General features: G+C 36.3%; 1 protein-coding gene across 1 annotated transcript; it reads right to left on the reverse strand.

Annotated features, from left to right (window-relative positions):
• Window positions 1-1,406: 1,406 nt before the first annotated feature.
• On the reverse strand, window positions 1,407-27,424 carry LOC121858669. Its single transcript, XM_042355238.1, has 14 exons — window positions 27,272-27,424; window positions 24,450-24,506; window positions 20,345-20,638; window positions 19,928-20,147; window positions 18,833-18,907; window positions 15,027-15,406; window positions 8,650-8,773; window positions 8,139-8,207; window positions 6,985-7,086; window positions 6,396-6,807; window positions 5,704-5,852; window positions 4,768-5,259; window positions 4,113-4,249; window positions 1,407-2,554 (listed from the first exon to the last, which is right to left on the reverse strand). Exons 2-14 carry the CDS (start codon window positions 24,503-24,505, stop codon window positions 2,407-2,409), a joined length of 2,658 nt encoding a protein of 885 aa, XP_042211172.1. The 5' UTR covers window position 24,506; window positions 27,272-27,424; the 3' UTR covers window positions 1,407-2,406.
• Between the last annotated feature and the right edge of the window lie 143 nt (window positions 27,425-27,567).

The raw sequence follows: 27,567 nt of genomic DNA on the forward strand, positions 1-27,567 counted from the left end.
ACTACTTCTTGCACTGTCACCATGTTGAAATGCCCTGTAGTTTGAGCTTTTCCCCATCTAGTTATTATATATCTTATTTATATCACTTATGTTATTTGTATATTATTTGTAATTCGAAACCCATTCCCCAATTATTTAACTGTATATTTTCAGCCTTCTGGCTGCCAAGCTCTTTCAATAAACCATTAATTATTATTATTATTAAATTATTGCTGGATGGTTAGTTTAAGTGTTACTGGTCATGTGCGAGTATAATCCTTGACCACCGAAGGGTCAAGACGCACCTGGCACTCCTCTCAGAGCAGCCAGGTCAACTGTTAAGTTGGCCCATACCAACCCCCTCCCCTGAACCCTCCTCCCCACCAGAATATCAACAAGTTCTCGCCAGAAGTTACAATTTCATTTCGGAAAGGAATGGAACCAGTGTTAAACAGAGGTGAACAGTGCTTAAGTCAGTGAGAACAACTCAACAGTAACAGTCGTACCCAAGTTAACCTTCACACAGTGAGGTCCCAGGTACCCAGTGATAACGGCCCGTGAGACCCAACAATAACCAGCGGTGTGTCAATCCGTCTACGATAGGAAGGCCTAAGACCAAACCTCACTCATATAACACCATCTGTGAGGGAATTACTACACCACATGTCCCTCAGAACACCATACGTGAGGGAATTACTACACCACGTGAGGTCCCTCATAACACCATCTGCGAGGGAATTACTGCACCACGCCAGGTCCCTCATAACACCATCTGAGGGAACTACTACACCACGTGAGTTCCTCCTAACACCATCTTGGAGGGAGTTACTACACTACGAGTTTGCTGTTCAACACCTACATTAATCTGCATGTTCACTGTATTTTCCTTTACCTTTCTCTAATGAAGGCTTTTGTTAAACCACCAATGTATGTAATAAGTCATTTATGTCCAATGTTTATTTTCAGCCTTCGGGCTGCAGAATTTTTTCAATAAACCGTTAATTATTATTATTTACTAAAGCAATATGCCATTTGTGAAATACATAAAACTGTGCTATGGTGAAATATTTAAAATAAAAATATCTAAAAATAAGTAAAAACAATCCTTGCTTGGGCATTACAAATAAAATTTTGCTCAAAGAACATGAACAAGCAGTCTTAGATTGTACAATCTTTAATCCAGAATCACTAAATTTAACATGGTAGCAGTCAGTGCAGTGACTTGTACAGAATGCAGAGCAGTACTTAAATTATGTACTTAACTAACACAGTACATTCATTGCATTAGGTAATTGTTATATGCTACGTGAATGAATTACTGTAGTAAAGTTGTTGTTCCAAGAATAAAACCATGAAAATGCAATTACTGTAAGCTGGAAGTAATCTCTCATTACACTAACTTTAATTGGCAGGGTAGTAAAAAACAATTTATATATTCATTTTAATTGACAAAGGCAAATTAAATCTGATTTTCAGGCACATAAAGATCAACAATGCATTAATATTTTTCCTGTGGTACCAAAGACTACGGTTCAGCTACAAATACTTACAAAATTTATATAACTATCAGACAATATGCTATTGGAAAGTGCTTAACCCACCTTGAGCTTATGCTCATTAACAAATATTGGTAATTCTCACATAATTACTTATTCTCAAGTTCACTAGCCTCATTGTGTTAAAGTTGAAGAATACACCCTTTTCCACAACTCAAATCAGCCATGGTCTGGCATCTGTAAGCGTACAAATTTTTAGAATTCTGCATAGTGGGTACTTAACCACATGCTAATTCACATTAATCCAAATTCCTGTCAAACTTTGAAACAAATATTTTCAGTACACCAATAGTAGTATTTAATTTATTTAAGTGGCTTAACTGACACGTCATAAGCTGTCGCTACTAAGGATAAGTTGAACCTTTCACTCTTAATGGTCTCATGCATACTCACAAAAAATAATTATGGAACTACATATTAAAAAAGAAGAAGCGATTTTCAGTGCCCACTCATGGGGGCGGGCACACACACAAAATAACTGCAATGGATATTGAAATAAAATAACTATATAAACATGTGAAATCATCCAAAACTATTTGGTAGTGTGTCTAATTGGACAAATGCTACACTATCTAGATAATCATATAAAATACAGATAGTATTATGTTCCTTTGCATCATTAAACATGTTATGCACATATGTGAACACACATACTAACACTGGTTCACACACATTTTCCACCAACTGCACATGTTCAAAACTTGTATCCTTTAATCACATTAATGACGAGAGTAAATGTTACCATTGCAAGGTAGTCATGTTATGCAACATAAAGGAGACCTTTACCAACAATTCCTCATTTGTGAAAACCAATTACCAGCTTCAGGCACACCTTTCCAGACAGTTGCACATCTTACTATTTTCAAAGGAACTAGTTCCGAGGGGATCGCCCCCGTCCTCTTCCCCTCCCTCGTCGTCCACGAGTTGGAGTTCCCACTTCAGCAACCTTCACCTCTTGCTCAACTTTAATTATTTCCTTAGGACTTTCTTGTTTTACAGCTGGTTTCTCTTCAGCAACACTAAGGAATAAAAAAGTAATGTTTTAATAGGACTACCGATGCACCTTTATTTTCCATTCCCACAATACGTACACTCACCAAAAACTTCTAGAATGCTATAAGCACTTCGCAATCTGAAATATGAATGAAGAATCTGAAACCATTTCAAGATGACAAGCCCCATTCTGTTCATTCTTACATCCATTGTGCCCAGGTGTTCGAGAAGATTTTGTTCAGAGTGTACAGTACACAGGGTGTCTACTGGCCAGACAAAACAATATTTCCTGGCCTTTCCAGGTGTAAATTTGAAAATTCCCAGTACGTACATTAATTCGGTATTTATTACAGCAGAAAAACAAAATTAGAGGTTTTCGATAATAAGTATATATTATTGGAAAATTTAAAGAAGGTATAAATGATAATAATCAAGAAATTGAAGAACCTTTTGCAGCCCATCCCAGCCTAGTAATGAACATCGACAAAAACCTAGACCCCTTCATACCTTTCTCCTTGGATTTGTGCGATTCTCGTGGGTCGACCTTGACATTCCCAAAAAGCCGGAAATCCGGCAAAAACCGAAAAATCACACTCTTAATCCACCTATACGATTCATGATTAATATGTGGATTAATCCACTTAAATAGAAGAACGATGCATCTCGGACAATACTGATTGTAGAGTCAGTAGGTATAACCTGTAATATTTGGTTATTTGATCACTAACATGAAATATGACAGGTACACAAACAATTCAGTTATTGGAATGGACTATTTACTGGTATTTGTTCCTAAAAGTTTAATTATTTACTTATTATATATACATTACATCATTAATTTATGGCAAGACTGCTGTTAAAACAATAATATTTTAAGGCTTAACCAATTTCACACAAAATTCCAGGTTTATTTGCAAAATTTCTTGGCCTGTCCTGCCTCTAATAAAATTTCATGCCTATTCCAGGTTTTTCAGACCAGTAGACACCCTGAGTCTATACAGTACTATATTTAAAATTTACGGGCACAGCGTAATAGTTTTTAATTATCAAATTATTTCAAAGGTCATTAATTAACACGAATTACTCAAGTTTTTAAATTGTTAACCCAGATCCTTAATCATCATGTAAAGTAGCACCTTTGTATGAAATTTAAACAAAATAATTTTTTTTACCCCAAGTGCCGAAAACTAAGGTATGTAATAGGTAAAGCGCATTTTTTACGTAAATTGATATTTTGGGGGAAAGCGAAAACTAATGTGTTTCTATATTAAAGATAATCTACATTTTAAGAAAATTTATATAAAGGTGATTTTAAACTTAAAGGTACAAAATTTTTTACTTTTTAAATATCTTTAATTATTTCAAAGATCATTAATTAACACTAATTACTCAGAATTTTTAAATTGTGAACCCAGTTCGTTAATCAAAATGAAATTTACCCCAAGTGAGAATGGGAAATAAGGATTGGTTTCATCACTTTTCTTTCAGTTTCATAACATAAGAGAAAGATGAACACTTGTCACACTTATCTCAATATCTAGTACAGTATGTCAATGCAAATAATCTTAACCAATATCAACTTACACTTTTTTCTCTTTCAATATCTGTTTAGACCCTTCTTCACCAACAGCATTATCTTTTGCATTGTTCACTTCACATGCCTCCTCTTCCTCAACACCAAAGGCTTCTCCCACTTCCTCTAACACAGATTTTATCTCGTCCTGTAAATAGATAAGCATGATTTTTTTTAGAACTTTGTATAATGATTCAAAACGATTACAACCAAATGGGCATTGTAATGTCACGTTCATATCTCTCCATCTGGTAAGAGTAGTGAAAAGGCCACACCATGAATAAAATAGGTCTTATTTTGTTTAAAATTATCTAACAGAACTTTATCTAAATAATGTAAGGTAATTAATGATAAAACTCCATTAACACCTATTAATCTACAACATATTACTGCCTGGCTACCCCCAAGATTCACCCCCAGACAACAAAACATCATTTACACTCCAATAACCCAGTAAATTAACTTGTATTTTGTTTTCCACCTGTTGTTGCACTCCAATTGGTTGTTTCTTGACACTGTAGGGAAGCGAGGAGGAATAACCCATGCACCCACCAATGGATCAAAGAAAGGATTAATGAAAGTAGTAGACATATAAGCCCGAGTAGTTAAAATCCCTTAACTGTGAAGCCAGACCATAATATACACAAGCTTTAAACCAGTAATCACCATATCAACGTCGTCAACCTTCTCTTGTGGCTTCGTTTCCTTGTCGCTCTGGTCTGCAACTGCGTCGACTTCAGTGCTTGTGTCCAACTCTGTATCTTCTGTAGCTTCATCCACAGTTTCCATGTCCTCGATGTTTTCTTGTCCTTCCATACTATCGTTGTTATCCTTCACTGCTGCTGCTTCTTCCTCCTTTGTCTTTTTGTCTTCCTCTGTCTGTTCTTCTTCTTCATCTGCCTGATCTTCATCTTCTGCCTGATCTTCATCTTCTGCCTTTTCTTCTTCTGCCTGATTTTCTTCTTCTGCCTGATTTTCTTCTTCTGCCTGATTTTCTTCTTCTGCTTGTTTTTCTTCTTCTGCTTGTTTTTCTTCTTCTGTCTGTTTTTCTTCTTCTGCCTGTTTTTCTCCTGCCTGTTTTTCTCCTGTCTTTTTTTCTTCCGCTTGCTGTTTCTTCTTTTCATCCTCCTTTTTCCTCCTTTCAATATTTTTCAATTCCTATAAAAATAAAACATTTTAGTCAAGCAAAAGCTATATTCCATGGGATTATTCATAAAATAGAGACCCCTCCTCATTAATGTACTGAAACCCCAACACTAACCTAATATAATATGAAACAATAAAACTAACCAAACACTTGTTCTGGAAAAAGTGTTAGGTTTGAATGATAACAGGGATGCAACTTGGGCAAAATGACAAGAATCATCAAAAGAGATTAGTCCTTTTACTTCAGCAGTTTTTCCTTGGACAAGTAATAACATCCCTTGATTTTCTTTTTATGAGGGTGACCAGAAATAAGCAAATGCTGCAACAAATAAGTTCTGCAGTGTTCAAAGACCCCAAGATAGCTTCCAGGATTTTTGATGTCAATTAACACAACCTAGATTCCCCCACCCAAGTAAAAATTTAATTTATGCAACAAAAACAAGAAAATAAACTAACCTGCGTTTTTGTGACGTGAGCAAACAAATTTTGGTAATGAACAATAGAACGGAAGTGAGTTCTCACTTGTTGTTCATCCACCATTCTAAACCTTGGACCTGGGCAAACTTTACAACGGTAATGAGATTTTGTCCCAATCATGTGCAGTCCTGTAAATTGAAATAAAAAAAAATCAGATTAAGAAAACCAAGATGAAGAGATAATGAATGTAGTTTACTTTAGGACAACAGGCATCCAATTACCCAAGTACAGTATGCTTGACCCACAGCAGTAGCCAGTGATGAATTCAACAATAAGAGCCTTTGTAATGGAAGATATTAAAAACTTGCTAATTAATTGTTTTCAAAGTTAAAATCTTGTTTCATGATACATGTTAGTCGAACAAGGTTACAAACTATATTAGGTGTAATATAGCACATAACGATAAAAGAATTGCAGTAATGTAGTAATGGATAGTCTGTGGAGCATGAGACCCAACTTGATTTTCCCATTCCTCAATGGATTTATGACTGCACCATTACATAGACCCTTTAGGGAATCATTGGTGTTCAATAAACATTCAAGATTAGTACTGTATAAATATCCAAATACAGAAATGGAATTATAAAATAGATGCACATAGGATGAAAAAATTCTGAGGGGAAGACCATGAAGAAAAAAAATGGCCAAAAAACTCTCAAAGTTCAACTCACCGACAGGAACAGCAGGGTCATAAGGAGGTATCGTGTCTGAAGTCACTTCTTCCTCACAATTATTGGCCTTATACTTCTCCACAGCATCATAGAACATCTGCAATGCATCTTCTTCAGTACTAACTCCCTCTACCTCCATCTTCTTCTCTTCTCTCTCTTTCATTTCCTGCTCCATCTCCATCTGCCACTTAAAGTGGAGAAGTGAGAGGCGGTGTTCCTCAAGAGCTCCTCTGATGGTGTAAGCATGACCACAGCACTTAACCTTCAGGTACTGTGCCACGAGACTGTGCACTACACTCTTGTTATGATCCTGGAGACTTCCAGCAATTTTACATTGACACTTGCCACATGTCATGAGGTTCCCTCTTGCTCCATTCTTCCAGGCCTTCAGAATTTGTCGCTGACAAGCCAACTGTTAGAAAAAAGCAGCATTATTCATCTGGAAGATGAAGGGTACTAAGAAAATACTACTGCATTATACAGTATAGGCAAACTCAATATCTAAAAACTTCTAATTCTGATAGGTGTTGTAAGAGCAAAAGGAATTAATAAATATATGATATCAAAATATATTCACATGAAAAATTACCTTTGCCTCAGCTCTCAACACTTCCAGGATAGATGCTCCCTGCTCATGGTATGCATTAGCTGTGGTCTTGTGAGCCTTTGAATCCAGATGTTTTTGGTAACACTGTAAAGAAAATATCACCATTATTAGTCAGAATTGACAGAATAATGTAGTTCTCCACCGAGAATGTCACACTTAACCCTTCCACAGGTGTTCAAGTTTTATAATTTTAAGGTTATACAGCGAGGAATATAATTCGGTGTCTTGTGATAATCAAAAGGAACAAAGGCAGAATTAGGCTACTATCTGGCATTTCAAAAACTATAATTGAGAATGACAGGTTTAGAATCCAAAATAAATTGGAACAAAGGAGAGAAGAACTAGAAGGGAAATACTGCTCGACACTGTTATCATCCCTAATACTGTACTACCTTTCAATATCCCGACAAAGATGTCTCTTGGCCAATAACTAATGATTGCTGACCGTATTTACTATCAACAGAATTTTTAGGGGGCCATAACAAGTAAAGGGGAAGGTGAACTGAAAAGGTAGAGAAGACAAGCAGTGACAGCTTCTCCCTCCCCCCAAGGCTCTTCTGTCATGGCCATCCTCTATAGGAATAGCTCACTGAAGGAGTGAGTTGTTGCAGAGGTATACTAATTAAAGGAACAATTTGCTGCTTGAATCTGGTAACCAACACTCATATAAAATGTATGGTACTGTACTAAAAAAAAAAAAAATACATCAAAGAACTGACAAGATGAAAGAAGTCTCCTGACAAAAGTAACGAGTTAAAACATGAATGTACGGCAAATTAAAGGCATGAAAGTATACATCAAAGTCTTGCTAGTTCCACACAACACAATGTTTTGATCCTTGTATCTAAAACCCAGACTAGTATTCATAGACAACTCATTATTTTTGTCTTGTTTTAATATAGTGAAGTGTAATGATAAATGAGGGATACGAGTGGTGAAAATGGACTATGCACATCGTGGATACCATGTTAACTAAGATTTAACCTTTATGGTGTACAAAATATAAGGTCAGAAGTGAATTGCAGAGAAACACTCACCTCGATCACGTTTACATGCAAAAGTTTACACTCGTCCTAGGATGATACAGTAATAGGACCACAAGGGTTAAAACTTCTCATCAACGACAGTTTACTTACATTAATGGAATAAAAGTTGTCAACATCGCACATGTGGCACTTCAGGATCTCTCTGGGAACAAATGCCTCCTGGTAAAATATAAAACAACAAAAATTACTACAACAGGATGGGTGCCAAGATCAAGGAAACACCCTTCATACAAGAAAGGTCATTTGTAATACAGTTACAATGGTGTTTTATCCTTGTTGAGACTCACAAAAATATAAATGAATTATAAAACCCCTATGAAAAGTATATTTTACATTCAGACAATAGGTTCAATATCTACAGACACAATCTCAAGTTGAATTCAAGTAATTTAGGCCACAAAGGAACAATTAAAAGCTGATACAGTAAATAAGAGCGCACCAGGGCTCAGCAGGTATCACATATAATGCTTTCAGTACTAAGAAGCTATCTCACTGATTGATAGTTCTTTCTAACTAATTAAAATGTGATAAAACTAGCATATACAGTACAGGTACTTAAAATACCAAAATATTGAGGTTAAAAATAAAATAAAAAACATACCTTTTTAGCTTTCATATCCTTGTCTTCATCATTCTCGGTGGTATCCATTGCTTCTGTGTTTTCTGCATCATCAGCTGCTTCCTCTGTCTCTTCTGTTCCATTCTTAGGATCATCTTTGGTTTCACTGCAAGTATATATTCCCAAATCAATCCCCCCGTACCAATCCACAAAGGTTCCAAAATAGTGTTAGGAAGATTCCACCATCGTTATAGTGCCAGATACCTACAACATGGCACACTTGCAATACCTAAGAGACATATATACAGGGTGTATATAGTTTATGAACCCAAACATAAGACTAAGTTCAAGGAAGGAATGGAAGGGTATCAACACAATGAAACTTGCTAATATTCTGAGATCAAGTTGTAGCTTTAAGTTCAACTCTGGATAAGATAAAAGCATTTCAAGTTGCTGGGTGCACATTCTATTATATGACAAGGATTCTAAAATGAGAAATATACAGTTTGAAGGGTGAAAAAATAAAGGTGCAAAAACATAAATTTAGAAAGAAAGTTCCTCCATAGATAACTGTGTAGAGAAAAAAATAAGATTCTTGTTAAACTGGAAATGATGAAAATTACAGTAAAGTGATCATTGTCACCTTAAGAGGGGGTAGGGAGATACTAATGGATATAACATACTTACTCACAAATTTTCATAAAAACTAACTGCTCTTAGATACCTTCTCTTGTGTTTTAAAATACATAGCAAGAAAAATTAACATTTCCATTTTAAATTATTTATAATCTTAGAAGTATGGACATATGACTGGCTGCAGACGGCTGTCATTTGTCCAGTTATCAGTCTGTAAGAAGAACACTGCACTTTCAACAGATGATTGATCAAGAGCACCACAGTCTGTACAATGTAACAAGCAGACGTGTTTGAACAGTCATTATTCTGGTCTTCCATGACCCCTGGATAACCAACCTGGATGCAGCCAAAGTCAGGAAAGCTGGTACAGTACAGTAACCTAATGAATACATGCTACTTAATGGTGACCAATTCATTTGAAGTCTATTTCACCACCATACTAAGATTTTAAACCTAAGGTCGCTTGAGAAGGCACATTAAATACTCTCTCCTGAAATTAAAAGTTTAACATATCAGCTGTAACACACTAAAGTATGGTTGTCATGTCGAGAGAAGATATTATATACTTTATGTTAAATTTATAATTTCACAAGTTTCTTTTACCAACAACATTTTACAGCCATTTTCCACATCTGTGGGGGTTAGCTGTGATTACTTGTCAGTTCTCCATGCAGCAGTCTCTTGCAGCCACTCTTGGCCTACCTCTAGCTCCCCTCCCATCCACATTTGCTCATGCAGAGGTGAAGTGATCTAGGGGAAAGCACCCCCCCTCCCCCAATTCTCATATACTGTACTGTATCGAGTATAAAACATTAAAATGTGAGTGAAATCAATTGAAACCTTTGTCATCCATTAATTTCAAGTCCTGCAAAGGCCTAAGGCTGCAATGTGTTAAATGGAGAGATTCTCACATTATCTTTAAAGTTTGAACCTTTTACTCTTTAAGGGTGATGTAGTACCATGTCCAGGGATAATGACAATGTGGTGACTCTTGGGGTTGACTGTGCACCAATTTCATTTTCAAGTGCCATCCCCACCTCTTACTATAGTGCATGCAATCTTGCTAAGACAGTAACCAGGGTACATCTGGATTTTAATAATGATGTATCTCATTATCAGTGACATCAATTCATGTCAGTGTTTCTTTATAATATGTACACTCGCACCAAAAAGTATAGGTACAGGGCGAGATCAACGATTTCCGAAACGATACGTATACACTGTTATGTCAAGAAGGTTGGCCCCCCCTCCACTAGGTGTTGCCATATGGCTGACAATCAGGGCTGCCAACATACTGTTGGAACAACTCGCCTTTTTGTTGCGAGTGTACATACAGGTTGGCTTCGCAAATTTGTGCCAATTGGTATCCTACTGTGGCCAAACTTCTGAAAGGCATAGATTTGAAGAATAAGCATTAAAAACACTGGAAATTTGTTAATCATTTGCTAAAAAAATATATCTAAATTGGACAGTTCTTTAATGCTTATTCCACCCTATATAAACGACGCAGTTCAGCGTTATATGATTTAGTGTGCAAAAGGTTAACCTAATTTGAACCAATTTCAAATTGCTATGATAAACAAAATTGAATCATAAAATACAATAACACACATTTCAAGTGTTAAAAAAAAAAAAATAGCTCCTACACTCAAACCATACTCTGGGTAACTCAGTTCAGCTGGGCAGTAACCCAGCTGACTTGAGACACTTGGCTGCAGTCGCACTGTGCATGCCATGACTTCACACTGGAAGAGGAAGGGAGGCTCAGTGGCGACTCGGTTACAGCTCATTGCCTCAATACATACATTCACTTCCTACACAACACACCCACGCTCTTCATGTTTCTTATTTTATAGTTTTATATTAAACTGTACAGGTTTTCTTTACAGTATTTCTAAGCCACAGTAGAGTATTTTCATGATTTTTTTTATCAAACAACCATGGTCAAGCGATAAACAGCGGTAATTAGGGAACGCTCATGTAAATGTAAGGATAAATTAGCTTCTGAGACACAAATTTGCGAGGTCAGACTGTACTGTACAATTATAGAATATTCTGATGATGCTTATATTCTTAATAGAGACCAAAGTCTAAAATTTAATTAAGTTCCCTAGAATAAAAAAATGCACAATGATCACCCCTAAAACTCACCTTCCAAGGGGGAAAAGAAAAGCAATACAGCTGCAGTTGAACTACCCGGTACATATATATACAGTATATAGGAATTTACTGAACATTAGTTTGATTTAAGTAAATATCAAGAATAAACTTCAAATTTTACTAATTTGTAACTCTTACAAGCCCTTTCCTGTGCCAGTGCAGGTGACCAAAACAATAAGCAACACGGATTACCTTATTCACTTCTAACTACTATACCTTACCAGACGTGCAAAAATTATCAACAACACAACCTTTATCACAAACATAAGCTCAACTGAGCAACACACTAATGTATCCCAAAATAGCCAACATAATTTTTCCTTATCTATCAATTTTCACAGAGCAATTTTATAGAGTATTCTGGACTCTCACAACTTGTCAAGGTGTTTACAATAATCCTTGGAATCAAAGCTCTTTTCCATTCCCTGTTTCCCTTGGTTATACCATTATTTCTCTTATGCTTCCATCTTTCCCTGTCCCCACATGTGTATGTTCATCAATACATTATTTATCAACCCACATTCCATTTTCAGAACACCAAGGTAAAAACAAGACCAACCTGTATACTTCTACAAATCTTTTGAAATGTTGCCCCCAGTATTGATCACTGGAGGCTGCTGACACACTTCACCAATATCCCCCAAAAATGGAAAGGTCTTGGAAGCTCCCAGAAGACAAAAGTTAAAGTGTTAAAGGTCTTTCAGACTTGGGTATACTGTACAGCAAAAAATAAGACAATACCACTGAACATCATAACTAATGGTAACGATCTTAAAATGATAATTCAAGACACTTTCTTTTAATCTGTATACATAATACTAATTACACCATCTTTTAAGCATCAAACAGATTTTAATAAGAAGTAAAGCAGATGGGTAATTTGGACACTATTATGAAAAAAGGATTCACACTGTTGAGTCGCAAGCATAAATCATCAGTGGTCATACCCGACTACCGCAAAGAACAATTGATACCTGAGCAACACGATCTTAAGATTCCCTCAATGTGATATCTAAAGTGTAATGAGTGAAGTCATTCAAGCAGCACAGTGATACAAAGTCGCAGTCACTGTTTTCACAACAATTCCGATAGAACATGGCACTGATGAATATGTCGATCACGAGAGGGTATTTTGCAAGCTTGGATATGACGCTTCAGATCACGTAGTCAGTAGTACCAACATGAAGAGGTATATGTAGAATTATAATCTATCCACTAATTAGTGACAATTACTGTAATCAACAAGCCTTATACAATCATTTTCAACCAACAAAAACTTCTGCTAGCAGTGAACAGTAATAATCTGAGAGAACATTAATAATGGTAATCAATAGAGGCTCAAGCATGAAAAACACCTGTGCCAACATTTCCCACTTTGCTTTCATTAAAGCATCTTTATAAAACCAATATGCCAATGTCACAGAAAGTACTTCCATAATGATTCTTACATCATGACAACTATACAGTAGTATACAGCAGTAAACACAAATAACTTTTAATTTCAGAAGAATGTGACTACAATATGACTGTTCTAATTACAAATTAGATGCATCCTGTATCAACTTTATTCAGCTGTAATTCAGGAAATCCTTACCTTATCAAGCATGAAGAAATTACTGCATACCAGTTTTCTTTCTAGGATGTCATGCATCCAGACAGCTATAAAGGTTTATGGGCATTATAACTTTGTAAATGCTTCCATTGTCTGCCCAGTACACCAAGAGCAGGATTTTACTTAGTTACAGTCAAGGATATTTACCACCCGGAAGCTTGTTACTATAACAAAGATTGAACTGTCTGAACCTCCACTGTAGAAGGCTGTATGGGTTACAGATATCCATTATCCAACATACCTCTGCCAACTGGCTCCAACTAGAGGCATGACAACTTCATATGCTGGGATACCACATACAGGGGGTCATCCATGATTGTCAGATAGTAAACCAAAAATGTAAATACAGTGTTGTGAACCAGGTGTTTGTTGCTAAGGTGGACAGGAAAAAATATATAATAAAAATAAATCAGATTATGCTATATTATCCTGCGACTTCAAAACCTCTGAGGGAGAAGCCCTATCTGACATGCAGGGAGATTTATATATGTGCTTTGACATGGGAGTGTATAGAATAACATCTATATACAAAAATAGGTCAGAGTGCACAAGGCACGTTTTGTGTGTAAGCTTCGTGCACAGTTCCTCTTTAGTACTACTGAGAGGTTCCTCCTGCTGCTGACACTTTACAACATGGATGCAAATGATCATGACTAGTCTTCTATTGTCAGGGAGAAAAATATTTTCACAGTAAAGTTATTCTGACAAAATGTGATTAAAAACATAATATTAGAAAGATAACACCAGAGAACATAATGTTCTTCAAACACAGAAAATTTAGAGAACAGGTTTGATAACTTCTTAGAAAAAACATATACAAAGTACTTTTATACAAGTCTTATCATACTATTATATAAATATAGTACAACTTTCTCCTACTATGATGTCGGGTAGCCAGAAAGGTGATAATTTTATCCTTAGAAGTATACAGCTCCATCACTGGCATGTACACCAGCAAGTGTACTCATTACTAAGTGCACAAAGGCTAGTCTAAGGAGCCACTCTGGCAGGCAAATGCTACACCAGACACACTAGTCAAAATTTACTAATACCCTAAAAAGTTCTTTCCCACTTAACAAATGGTATCCAGGATCAAGACACACACACACACAACCACACTTGTTATTATTTATTCAATCTCACAGCCTTACCAATGACTTCTAATACAATGTTGCCCTTCTATAATGTGGTCCAAGATTTCCATCTATTATTTACCAGTCGCTTCAAGCATCTCCAAAAATCACTTTACATCACACATTCTTAGCATGCATGCATACACACAACTGCTTCCTTGATGTTCATCTCCCTTCTGTCTAGGAACATAATTAAAAAAATTAACTCTCACCCCATATACTACACTATACAGTATATCCTACTCTCCACCATGTATATCCTATTAGATGCAACTTCTTGCAATACATGTTTTCTAAGAAAAATATTTCAACCTGCTCCCTAAATCCTTTAAACAGGAAGGAATTTAAAGACATACTTCAGGCAAATTTCCTGCAGTTTGGTCTGAGCTGATGCTATCCTCCAAGAGGTGACACTCATTGTACTACCTGGAAATAAAAATCTGCCATCCTTCAAATACACTACAAGGATTGATCACTTCAAGAATGCCCTCTCCTTGTAGTTATCCGCAGGCTTAGCAGCGGCAGAAATTTTCTCAAGCTGTAACCTGCAACTTCATTTTGTTATGCCTATGGCAGTGCAAGCCAAAAGACAAAATCAGTGTTTAAACAGCTTCAAAACAAACTGCTAGGTTATATTAAAATAAAGCATGGTGTACACAGCCTGACAGAGGGTGTAGATACATCACCTGGTGACATGTGCAACACAGCCACTCCTCCAACACAGCCCTCAACATTATGGCTGGGTAGAGTTTACCTCTACAAAACTCAGCCACTGGCTGAAGCCAGAATATAAGCTAGTATCAACCAAGAAAGTCTTTGTTTAGCACTGATCTGACAGGCAATTTTCAGCAGCACATCGGATCAGATATGAAGCTTACCTCTTTTTAGGGCCAGCTGAAGCTGAGGAACCATCACCCTCAGATTTGTCCCCCTTCTGGCCACCTGCTGTCCCGGCTGTTGCTGCTGGTGTTGCCTCACTCCTCACCTTCTTCTGGTTCTTGGCAGGGCCTTTATTTTCCTTGGTATCAGGCCTAGGCTTACCCCGTTTGGCCTTTGCTGTCTTTCTAAGCTGGTAATTAGTCACCATAAGACGTCCAGCTGTGCCATAGGAATAGCCACCCCTGCCACGATGAGGCGACGTGTTGTCCCAAGACCGACGAGGGTTGTACTGCTGATCCCGTTGAGGAAACTTGCGTACTGGCGGTGGACGCACAGGGGGGGAATGAGTCCGCCCTCGGTGGTTACCATGACCCCCATCCTGTGGGAGACACTCGCCACTAAGTCACCTCACAGCACTTTAAGACCTGTATGATAAGCCTCACCAAGAGGGAAACTTCCCAAGGCTACTTAAGGCACAAGTATTTGGCCAAACAGGTAATACTGGCCAATCTAAGGGCCTGACAAAACCTGAGGCAAGGCAGTGACAACCAAGTGACTCAACACATACCAAGTCCTTTGGGTCATTCTGAAGCCAAACAGATGAAGGTGCATTAAATCAATCTGCTTTATTTTGAAGTGGGCATGTTAAGGATCACGTCTGTCAAAACATCCCCGAAGATGTAAGTGCAATTAGTAAGCATGACACTTTGGTAATCTTCACCTATGTGAAAGATTCATACACACAGCAAATCAACGAGGTGCATTGCTGTCTTGCAAAACCAACCATCAATTGAAAGGCCAGATAGATGTTCATGCCCCACAAATTGATTTTAATATAATAGATCATCTAATCTTGGGCAGAATATATCTTAATACATAATAATCTAAAGCACTCTGTTTAATAAATACAAACTCCTCTCGTGTAAAAACACTATTCTGAGGATAAAGACTGGAATATAATTTCTGAAGACTGGCAACACCATACACACACACCAACTTACTTGGGCTTTATAAGACTGGGTACAATCTACACTTGAGGAACATCACACAATAGACAACAGAGAAAACAACTTCACAAGAACCACAAAGAAAACTGAAACCTTTATTGTCTTGAGCTGAATGACAAATGTCAACTGAAATGTACAAAATCCATTTGTAAGAAAATATATAATTACAAAACAGATTATAATGAACAATGCAAACCTCAAACCTGGTTGCAATGATTTCTATTTAATATAAAAAATAAATACATCTATTAAATTTTTGTCTTTACAATATTAAGCCATTTCCTGCTTAATCCCAGGTGGCCAAAAATAATAGCAAACACACAAGCAATTTTCCCTTCATTCATTGCAAACCATTTTTCTTTCTGCTGTAGATGATGTCTTTTGCTAAGGTAAACCACAATCACAATAAGGCCTTCTTTGACACCACCCTCCCCCCCCTCCAAGTACTCCATGGTTAAATAAATCACTTCTCTTTGCACAAATCCCCACTCCACCTTTTGTTCACATTTACTATATTCTTTCTTGGTACAAACTCTTCAAAACTCATTCACTAACTATTATCAAACACTCCCTGGTACAGTACAGCAAAGTAAAAATAAATCCCCTTTTAATTTTCACATCCATTCGTATTGCCGTTTCCTTTATAAACTGTACTCTATCATTCTCATTTACCCTTCCCTCTACAATACATAACCTGTCCTCTTTGTCATCCATTCTGTTACTATTCCTACTACCTGACTCCCCACAATATTTTACCAATCCATCCAATCCTTGTACCTTACCATTCTTCAGCTGGCTTGAGACCAATCTCACCACACTCGTTACTTTTTCAGCTTTCACTTCGACATTACTCAATCCACGTCCTACACAAGAATTCGTTATCCGTTACAGGTAGCAGTTCAAGGTGTTCTTACCAATCTCCCTTTAATTCTAGTTTTTTTTAAGTATATCCCCTGAAATATGTAACTACCTATTCATTTTTTCCTTACTATACTTAGTTCCTTCTAGAACAGCTTCTTGACCTTATAAACTTTAGTAGCATCCTTTCCCCTTTCTTTAGCTTTATATTTTTTACTACCCTTTATCTCTGTACGCGAGTCGTACAATCTTGAAAATTATGTTTATTTTGCTTTTCTCTTATTAGTCAACACTGCTACCTACATATCTCAAATGAACTATATAAATCCTGAAGACGTGAAACATTTCCAGTCTTCAACACCCCAATTTGTCTCCTTTACATATCATGGGTCAATATTTTTTTTTTCAAACTACTTTCTCTTTCCTTAACTCAAAATGTTTTAGCCTTTCTACCCATCTGAATTCTAAAGCCCTAAGCCTTCCATTCACAATCTTGCTTCTACCGAGTAATGTTCAGACAATTCATGTGCAACACCTCGGAGCACATTCAAATTACCCAACTTACCTTTTATTCTACTGTCCACCAATGCACAGTCTAACAATCATGTCTTCTCCATAGGACACCATCAATGTATACTAATGAGTGTTTACACAATATTGTTCACTATTGGTAGCTATTATTTTGAGCAGAATTCAACTGATTACAGGAACTTGGTTTTACTGACAGCATGAAGTGTGCATAGATTAAGTTATTTCAAGTATTTCAATGAGTTGAATGATTTTCCTAGTCATATTACATTACACAGCCTAGTTTGTTGAATTCATTTAAGTTGATTCATCATTACTTGACAGCCAGAGACAGTATGGAATCCAAGGAAAAGAAAGTTATGTATATTAGACACAAAATACAGCCCCCCCCCCCCAAATTCAAGGGGGTTAGGTTCTCAAAATGGCTGCGAATTGCCAAATCCGCGAATAACATATGCGGACCGGGGGATGGGGTGGGGGGGGTGGTGTTAAATTTTTACTTGTGTACAAAGAAATGTATAATACCTTTATGTATTTGCCCTTAGGACAATTATTTCTTTTACCTGTATTGTATATGTGTGTGCCGACACACACACACACACACACAAAACACATACAAATAAATTATATGGAGAAATCCTCTCACAAATAATCAAACGTATTTATTAAAAATGTGAGTCTACCCTCAAGTCCGTGCTTTATTAATAAAGAAATAAAACACGGACTTGAGGGTGGACTCATTTTTATTAAATTTGTTTATTTGTATGTGTTTTGTGTGTGTGTCTACACACACACACACATTTACAATAATGTACAGGTAAAGGAAATTACTGTCTAGAACGAATGGTTTCCTGTCCCAGCCGCGAAAATGCCGGCAACTTTAAAACTACTCAGACATTCTTGGGTACAACCAGGGTGTCATCCGCAAATAATAGAGGACCGCGAAATAAAAATACGTGAGCTTGGGGGGGAGGGGGGCCGTTCTTCTAATACATACTCAAAATTTTAAATGATTACTTAATAAATTATACAACATCCCGTGATAGTTATATTTGGTAATGTTTTCTGTAGGAAAAACAGATCAACTCTTAAACAATAAATGAATACACGATGGGAAGAGATGATGTTCAGTAGACCTAACATGACTCAGCCTGAGACATTACTGTAGCTTCTGGTGTCAGTCCTAGAACGTGTGAGTGAAGCTACAAAATAAATTTTCAACCTCCAATTTGATTATAAAATGCTTCACATCTCTTCACCATTCATAATAAGATGAACTGGCAAGGTGGATGTTCAAATTAAATATATGAACAATAACAAATAAAGTCGAGTTGTTTCTTCTGCTCTTCAGTGTTTGTGTTCTCTTATTGAAAACAAAGACCCACACACAAGAAGCAGAAGAAAAAACTTACCCGTTCCATTCGTCTCATCTTATTGGCTGGTGGTCCAATGTCCACATTGTGGGGATGCCCTTCATCACCTGGTCCCTGAGATCAAGTAAGAAAAATTTAAGGTCTATTCTCTTTATATCCACTTTATCACTACCCATTCTAAATAGTCACTCCCTGGATAGCATAAGCCAATAATTAGAGCATACTGATGTAGATACTTCACGGATTAAAGGCAACAGAATAACAGCAGCATCAATGAATGAAAGCCATTAAGTATGAATGAAAAGCTAAAAAAAAAAAAAAGAAAAAAAAAGACTTGTACAGAAGGCAGCACATTTGGTAAATAGGTTAAGATGCGGTACTTATTAAGTGTATTTTGTGTAGAAATAACCACTATGTATGGATTGAACCTCCCATCCTTTAGAACCTTCAACACAAAGTTATAACAGACTGATTATGTGAACTAGTGTCATTAAATATCATTAAATATGGGTTCTATTATTACCTGAGAACCATCGGGCCCTCTGTATTAATACGACCTGTAAAACAAAGATTAGGCCCCAATCTTAAAAGCACCAGTAAGCTTGGGTCTTAATCACTTGGAATTGAAGACCCAATCTTAATGTGTCATTCAGTTTGGAGCCCAAAGTCCCAGCAAGACACAACTTAAATTAAAAATGAACTGGAGGCTATAATGGCAGGCAATCAAGACAAGCACATTGAAACAGAGTCTATGATATCTGGGCTTCATCAAATCAGACTGAATGAACTTATCTGCACTTATTCTGACAATTTTGAAATACATTAACCTGTGAGTGTGAAGAGCACAAACTCAGCCATAAACACAAAAGAAAAGTTGGACTGCAGATGTGTCCCCGGACTTGTTAATATCAGGAATCATAATAATGTAATACAAATAAGCAATTGAATGATAGTAATGTAAACGCTGACACCATCCACAGCTACTATAATAATTGTGTACTGAAAGTTAATTCCTAATCATAATATTTCAGAAGGCTATACGGAGAACTCTTAAAATCTTGTCAGGTATTTTACAGAGGGGAAAAAATTGGAAGTATTGAAGCAACAGAAACAAACTGAATTTTATAAACTCACTGTGGACAGGACAGCATTTAAGATGTTCAAGGCAAGCTTTGATTCAGTACTCCCCATCTGAGTCAGCTGATTGACTGCACCAACTATATTTGAAGTTGGGGGGCCACCACTCTCCATCATGCCCCCACTGGAGCCTCTGGGAGTGGGTAAGTAGCCACCCTGATTTATTCCAACACTAGCAGGAGCCATGCCAGTCTCCCAAGGACTAACCATCTGCCCACTGAAAAATATGGTTAAGTGTTACTTCACAAATTCCAAATATGCAACAATAAAGATAGAAAATTGAAGGAAAAGAGGAGGAAGTGAAAATTATTTTATACTGCTCCTGAGGAATTTTCAGTTAAATAAAATCAACACTATTTACTTCCAACAGTTTGGTATGTTATCACAAGTTACAATAAACCTGAATTTAATTACCTGCTATATCCAGAACTGCCATAAGAAGAATTACCACCATAATTGGGAGTAACATTGTAAGAGTGACTGTAACTGGGAGGGCCATCATATGAAGAAGCTCCCCCATAGCTAGAAGTGCTCCCATAGTTTGAAGAAGGCCCATAACTGGAAGAACTGTTTCCTAGTCCATAGTTGCTGCTGCTACTGCTGCTTCCTGCTCCTCCATAACCTCCCCCATCTCTGTACCTCGCAGCACTGAAACTGCTACCGTGACCATAATCAATTGTTTCTCTTGCTCTTTGCATACCTCCTGATCTGGAAGATGAAGAGAGAATTGCTACCATGGAAAATTTATTTTAACATATATACTGTACTGTACAAGTAAATCACAGTGGGTGCGCGTGATCCAGGTATATGCTGATAACCACAAGGAAAGAAGAAAACACGAAGTTCCCAAGTGCTTTCGTGTAATTCACATCTTCAGGGGTGAGTACAGACTAAGGAGAAGTACAACACAAGGTATATATATATATAGAGGAGGGTGAGATCAAGTCCACAATGGTCAGGTATTAGGTAATGACCCTACTAATCTTCAAAAAGCACCGCAGCAGTCAGTAGTCAGGTCAGAGGGTAAGCTGACCCAACCTTCTCACCTGGTTACAAATCTTCTTAATTACGAAATTATCCAGTTTGTACATACCATTACTCAAATTCATGTTGACTGATTCGGAAAGTTTAATGAGACTAGATTCTATGATGTTCCTACAGTCAATTGAATTACAAGGTAATATTGAGGAGGCATTATCCCAGTCAATGCAATGCTTATTATCCCTCAAATGAACAAACAGAGCATTGGATTCCTGGCCTGTCCTAACACTATATTTATGTTGTTTAAGTCTAGTTACAAGATCTTTACCTGTCTGGCCTAAGTAAAACGTATTACATTCTTTGCAAGGAACCTTATAAATGCAGCCACTTGTATTGTTGGGGGAGTTCTTGATTAACATTTGTTTAACAGTGCATGAGTTTTTAAATGCCACATTGACGTTCCAGGTTTTTAGTTGTAAAGGAATTTGAGAAATTTTTGTGAAATGGTAATACTAAGAGATTCTTATGGTCATGGGTGGGCTTGGGATTGGTTCTATAAAAAGATTTCTTAGTAATGTTAAGGCAATTGTCTATGAAAGATCTAGGGTACTTAAGGTTCAAGCCAATATTATAGATATATTTATATTCATCAATGAATTCCGGGCTGCAAATTCTCAAAGCACATAAAACCATTGATGAAAATACTGACTGTTTGACTCTATTATGGTGGGCAGAATAATAATGAATCTATGAACACACATTAGTAGGTTTCCTATAAATACTGAACTTAAAGGTGTTACCTATTCTGTGGATCAGACAGTCTAGGAAAGGCAATTTACAGTCATGCTCTAATTCCACAGTGAATTTGATCAAGGGGGCTAAGTTGTTAAGTTGTGGCAGGAAAGCTTTTAGGTCCTCATTACATGGCCAGAGACATAATACATCATCAACATATCTAAACCATACTGCTGAGGGTGGTAAAACATTACTTAATAGTTTCTTTTCAAAGAATTCCATATATAGGTTGCTTAATACAGGTGAGAGTGGATTACCCATTGCCATACCAAATTTTTGAGCATAATATTCTCCATTAAATTCAAATTTACAATCCTTAATACATAGTTTGATGAGTTCGATGAAGTCGTCTTTCGAGACGGGCAATGGAATATTATCCAGGGAATCTATGAGGAACTCCAGTAAATCATCAACTGGGACCTTTGTAAAGAGTGATGTTATATCAAAACTGACCAGTTTAAAATCCTAATTAATGTGTAAGTTATTGAGTTTATCAACCAGATCCATATTATTCTTAATATTAGAGTTAGAAATGTTGCCAACTAGGGGAATTAGTAAATTAATAAGAGATTGACCCAACTGAGTTGATGATGGGTCTTGCTGGGTTATTAGGCTTGTGGGTCTTCATTATACCGTACATGTATGGCAGTGGAGGGGACGTTGAAGTAAGATGTTTAATGAGAGTAGCTTTGCCTCTCAATAGAGACTTCAGTTTTTTGTTGAACTGGGTGTTAACTGTGTTGAGAGGATTACTTATGAGCTTAGAATATCAGCATATACTGTACTGTATGTCCAGATTGCCACTAATATCCACATTGCCTTATATATTGGTATATTTATTAGTATATTTTTTAATGTTATAATTTTTGTTCAAAGCAAGCAATGAAGTCAGTGTGGCTGTGCAGTTGTTCCATACTTTATCAGAAATACATTTACCCTGTGCCATAAAAATCTGTTGGGAACTTCCTCTTCCTGGGGACAAAGGAAAACTGACCATGAGGTAAATCAGCAGCACACAGTCTCATGAAAAACTAAAGTACCAAAGTCCAAGTGACACTGTATGAGAGCTAAGCAAAGGGTCCTATAGACACCAATTGGTACTGACTATAAACTCGGAATAGTTGTAATTGCAGCACTTGGCGAGTCAATAGTCTTTATATTACAATAAATGGTAAACTGCCAATACTGTAAATGTGCTTTTATTTTTATTTTGTCCGTTAAAACATCCTGCAGACTGGCGCCACACAGACAATGCAGCGTGAGCTATGCAAACAATGCTGGGTGATGCTGCTACCTCACCAATCAATATTACGACTTTTGTAAAGAATAAGCCGATAAACACAAATAAATTTAACCAGTGTATCCTTAAACTGCTATGGTCTTCTCATTATGACTTTGTTGATGTATTTTTAGCAAACTTGGGGCTTAATGGGACAGTTCAGAACCTAAGCCCATAATTACATTGCTCCTATGGGGAATTAGCTCTTGGGTTCCAAACAACCACCTCATGAACTGATCCTTTGATTCTTAACCCATTAATTAACTATTATCTAAAATTAACTCTCCAAATATGCAAAAGTCATGAATTAACCCTCGGTACAATATTTAATCAAGCTTACAGTGGAGATGGATTTATATTCAAATACAGTACCTAGTAGTTTAAAATGAACAAAAATAATTACGTACACTATAAAGCATATAGATACACTGTCTCCTTAATATATATATATATATATATATATATATATATATATATATATATATATATATATATATATATATATATATATATATATATATATATATATATATATATATATATATATATATATATACATACATACATACATACATACATACATACATACATACATACATATATATATATATATATATATATATATATATATATATATATATATATATATATATATATATATATATATATATATATATATATATATATATATACACAGTATATACACAGTGGGGTATGCTATAACGAATCTAATTGGTTCTAGAACCTTGTTCGTTATAGCAATCGTTTGTTATAGGATTAATCCGTTCCAGGCCCCCAAATACAACCACTTAACACTGAAAAATATAATATAACATTGTAAAAATTGTAAAAAAGTGCATAAATATGCATCTAAACCCCTGAAATAAAGAATATCATTAATACTTGTAATAATAAAACAATAAATTAGAAAAAAAAATTAAATTATGTTCGTTGTAGGAGTTTCGTTCGTTATAGCATTCTCAATTTATAGGTAAAACCGTTCGTTATAGGAATATTCGTAGTAGGATCCGTTCGTTATAGCATACCCCACTGTATATATACAGTACGTGTTAGGGAAGTTATTAGTGACTGAATATTACACCCACTAAAAAATTATTCGGCACCTATGTCATATTGTATCAAGTCTTAAGGCTGCCGAATAATTTTTTAGTGGGTGTACATACACGTGAACATCACGAACAAGGTTACCAAATACTGTACTATATTTAATTAGGTGTTAACATATTCTCTAGTTTATCTTTACTGAACCAAGATAATGTATCACATAGATCAGTATTTCATTCTGATCTTACAATGATGACGAACCTCGGTTTCTTTCACCGAAACTAAAACACAAATGATTAAGCTAGCCCCCTTCATTTTAACTTTAGGTGATATAAACAAGAGGTGCATCATCATTAAACCATCCATCCATTTCTAAACACAAACCAGTCACTTCTTTACCTATCCCTCCTTGATCCCGAGCCAAAACTCGTGTCTATGTGGTATCGCTCCGGCATCCTGCAAAGAAATACACTCAACTTTAGTATCATGGTATAGAATTTACCTTATAACCGATAATAGATGACTTGCTATATGCAGTGATATCCCCGTTAGCGGAACAATTGGTGCAGAGCACTTCCAGGAAGGAAAGATTTCCGGGTAACGAGACGACTCTCTCAAAGCCGAGAAAATTTCAATTCCAGCTATCAGAAAGTTCCGAGTTTGAGGGATTCCGGCTAATGGAGATATTACTGTATTATTATAAGGCGGTTATTGTAAGGCATTTTAGATGCACAGAATAGCTAACGCGTTAGCTATTCTGTATGCGCAGACGCTGCTTTTGATTTGTGCGCATGACACTTCAGCTAACACCTCGATGAGGCGTTAGCCTTGCGCAGGGCCCAAGCAGCACAAATTGCTAACAACCAATCAGCGATTTCTCCCGGTGAAAATAACGCGGATCATGGCCGCTTATTTAGAATGTCTTGATTAATATTGAAGAGTTGGAGGCATTTAAGGAAAAAAAATAAAAAATACTGATATAATAATAAAAATAATTCTATGTACGGTAGTATATTGGATAGGACGTAAAGTAAAGTGTAAGGCGTGAAAGAATTGAAAAGGATTGCGCCTAGTTGAAACCTGTTTTGGCTCCGCCCTTTTTACATGGGTGCTCTCAGATTTCATTAGCCGTTGGTGACTTTGGTGTAACAATATTGACAATTACTCAAATATGATTAAAACTTTAATATCATTACTCATAAGATACTTTAAATAATGGTGAAAAGTTTATTACAGTTCTGTAAATGCAAAAATTAAGACATAACGAACCTGAAATTCGTTGTATTGCGTGTTTATGTATGCGAACAGATATAAACAATGTAGCAGCGAGATGAGTGCATGTGTAGTGTGGTTTAAAGCTCCTACCCCGGAGTCCGCACCACCAACCTTAACAACGGGCCAGATTTTTTGTTATTCTAATTTATTGTTGACATTGACTTTTTTTCCTTTTTTGTCTTTCCATAATTTTCTATATATTTTCTTCATTATTTCTCTCTGTATTGTGTTCAAATAACATTTCTCCTAATGGTAAATTTGCATTGTCACACTGTTCTCTGTTAGAAAGTAAAAAAAATACATATATCTAGTGTATTTGTGTGTGCTTAGACCGAATATGACCTTCATTTCTTGGGGAAATTAGCGAGGGTTTTTTCGAAATTTTTTTGTTGGACGTTTTCCGAAAAAAAAATCATGGCAAAATACACCAAAAAACACTATAAAAACAAAAACCAAACCTAACCTAACTGACTCTCACCATACGATGGAATCACCTATTTCTTACCTTATTGGCCTGGTTCTTGTTCGTCGCTGGATTCTAAGATTCTTATACAACGCCACATATGTTGGTCTTTGCGATATTTACATTCAGTCTTGCTCTTAGTACACTTTACCGAGGTTGGAAGAACACCATGCGATCGAAAAAATGCTACAGTTTCTTCGTCTTTTTCCCAAAAACTTGCAATTAGCTCCATATGATTGAAGTGACACCCATCACAGACTGCCATGGTCGGAACTGAAGTTACTGAACTTGAATTTCAGAATATGAGAGACCCAAAGTAAAACTCGAATTTGATTGGGCCAAATATACCGCAAATTAAACCCCAAATCATTTTAATTGGTTTCAAAAACAAAAACGCTTTTGATTGGCCGTGTGACGTGTACGGGAACGCATGCACGTGATGATTTATGAAGGAGACGCAGGAGACACGCAGTGTTGGAGGAGGGGCAGGTGATAATGGCAGAAGATTTGTGGAAGAAAATAGAGAAAATTTTGGATAAGCTATCTCCGTTATTATACATTTCCGCCGGTAATGTAATAGATGAAAATTATCTTATAATTAGACGTCTTATTCGAATATGATAATAGATTAGTGGTAGGAATGAACGGTGTGTAAACGCAATAATACCCTCCTAATTTTATTGTTTTTTGAACTGTTGTACAAAAGTTATTCCCAAGACGCAGTACAATGTCATATTGTTTAACGACAGACCGGGAAAGCTAACGTGTTAGCTATTCCGTGCTTCTTAAAACACCATTAGATTAGGTGGTTAAGTTAGGTTAGGTTTTAGACACTTACCATCACTGTAGATCAGGGAATAGAAGTAACACTCCTGTAAATCTTCAACCTTGACAACTTTATGGTAAATTTATCGTTTCTGTAATCAACCTATTTGGAAGTTGAAATTAATCGTTCAAAACACATCAAAAACAATTAAAAAACATAATTTAAACCTAACCTGATGAATGACCGAATAGATATCATCAATTATTACAACATTTGAAAGTATCAGTCAACTCACAGCACTTGGACAACTGTTATATCTCATCCCATATCCTTATTACTGTAACTAAATTCACAAATTGATTCATTCTGTACCTGTAATTAAATAAACTGTATCAATACCCAAAAGAGTGCTGTAATTAGTCCTAAACAAGGCAATACATAATAGATCATTTTGACGCCACCCAGATCAATACTACTTTATCCCTTCACTACCGCAACACACACACACACTTGACACACACTACAGGCACATATAGTAGGTTAAGATGTGAATAACTGATTAGCATATTTATTTGGGGTTTTATTTTATCAGTGCCGGTAAAAACGAGGAAAAACACCGCTTTAACCACGATGACAACTCTTCCTGTTAATACATGGCACTACAGCCTTAAGTATGTATATAACTATGTTTAACTATATCTAAACATTTATTCTTACCTTTGGGAATAAATCCTCGGTTAATTCAAGGAGAAATAAGGTAGTAATACACGATTAGCGGCCACTGCTGGGTGACTGAGACGCTATAGTGGTCCTCTAAAGATGGCGGCCGGGAAGTGCTGCTCCCCAAACAATGTCAGAATTCATTTAACAAATTCTCCTTTAAGACAAGACAGTATATATTTCCGGAAAAATAAATATATTCTCTACAATAATATGTATCCTAGTGTTTCAATTTAATTTATAATTTGTGTTAATAACCACAGTGACTGAGGCGCATTATGGCTAATGTTAAA

This window comes from Homarus americanus, unplaced genomic scaffold (assembly GCF_018991925.1).
Source record: "Homarus americanus isolate GMGI-L3 unplaced genomic scaffold, GMGI_Hamer_2.0 scaffold74, whole genome shotgun sequence".
Lineage (NCBI taxonomy): Eukaryota > Metazoa > Arthropoda > Malacostraca > Decapoda > Nephropidae > Homarus > Homarus americanus.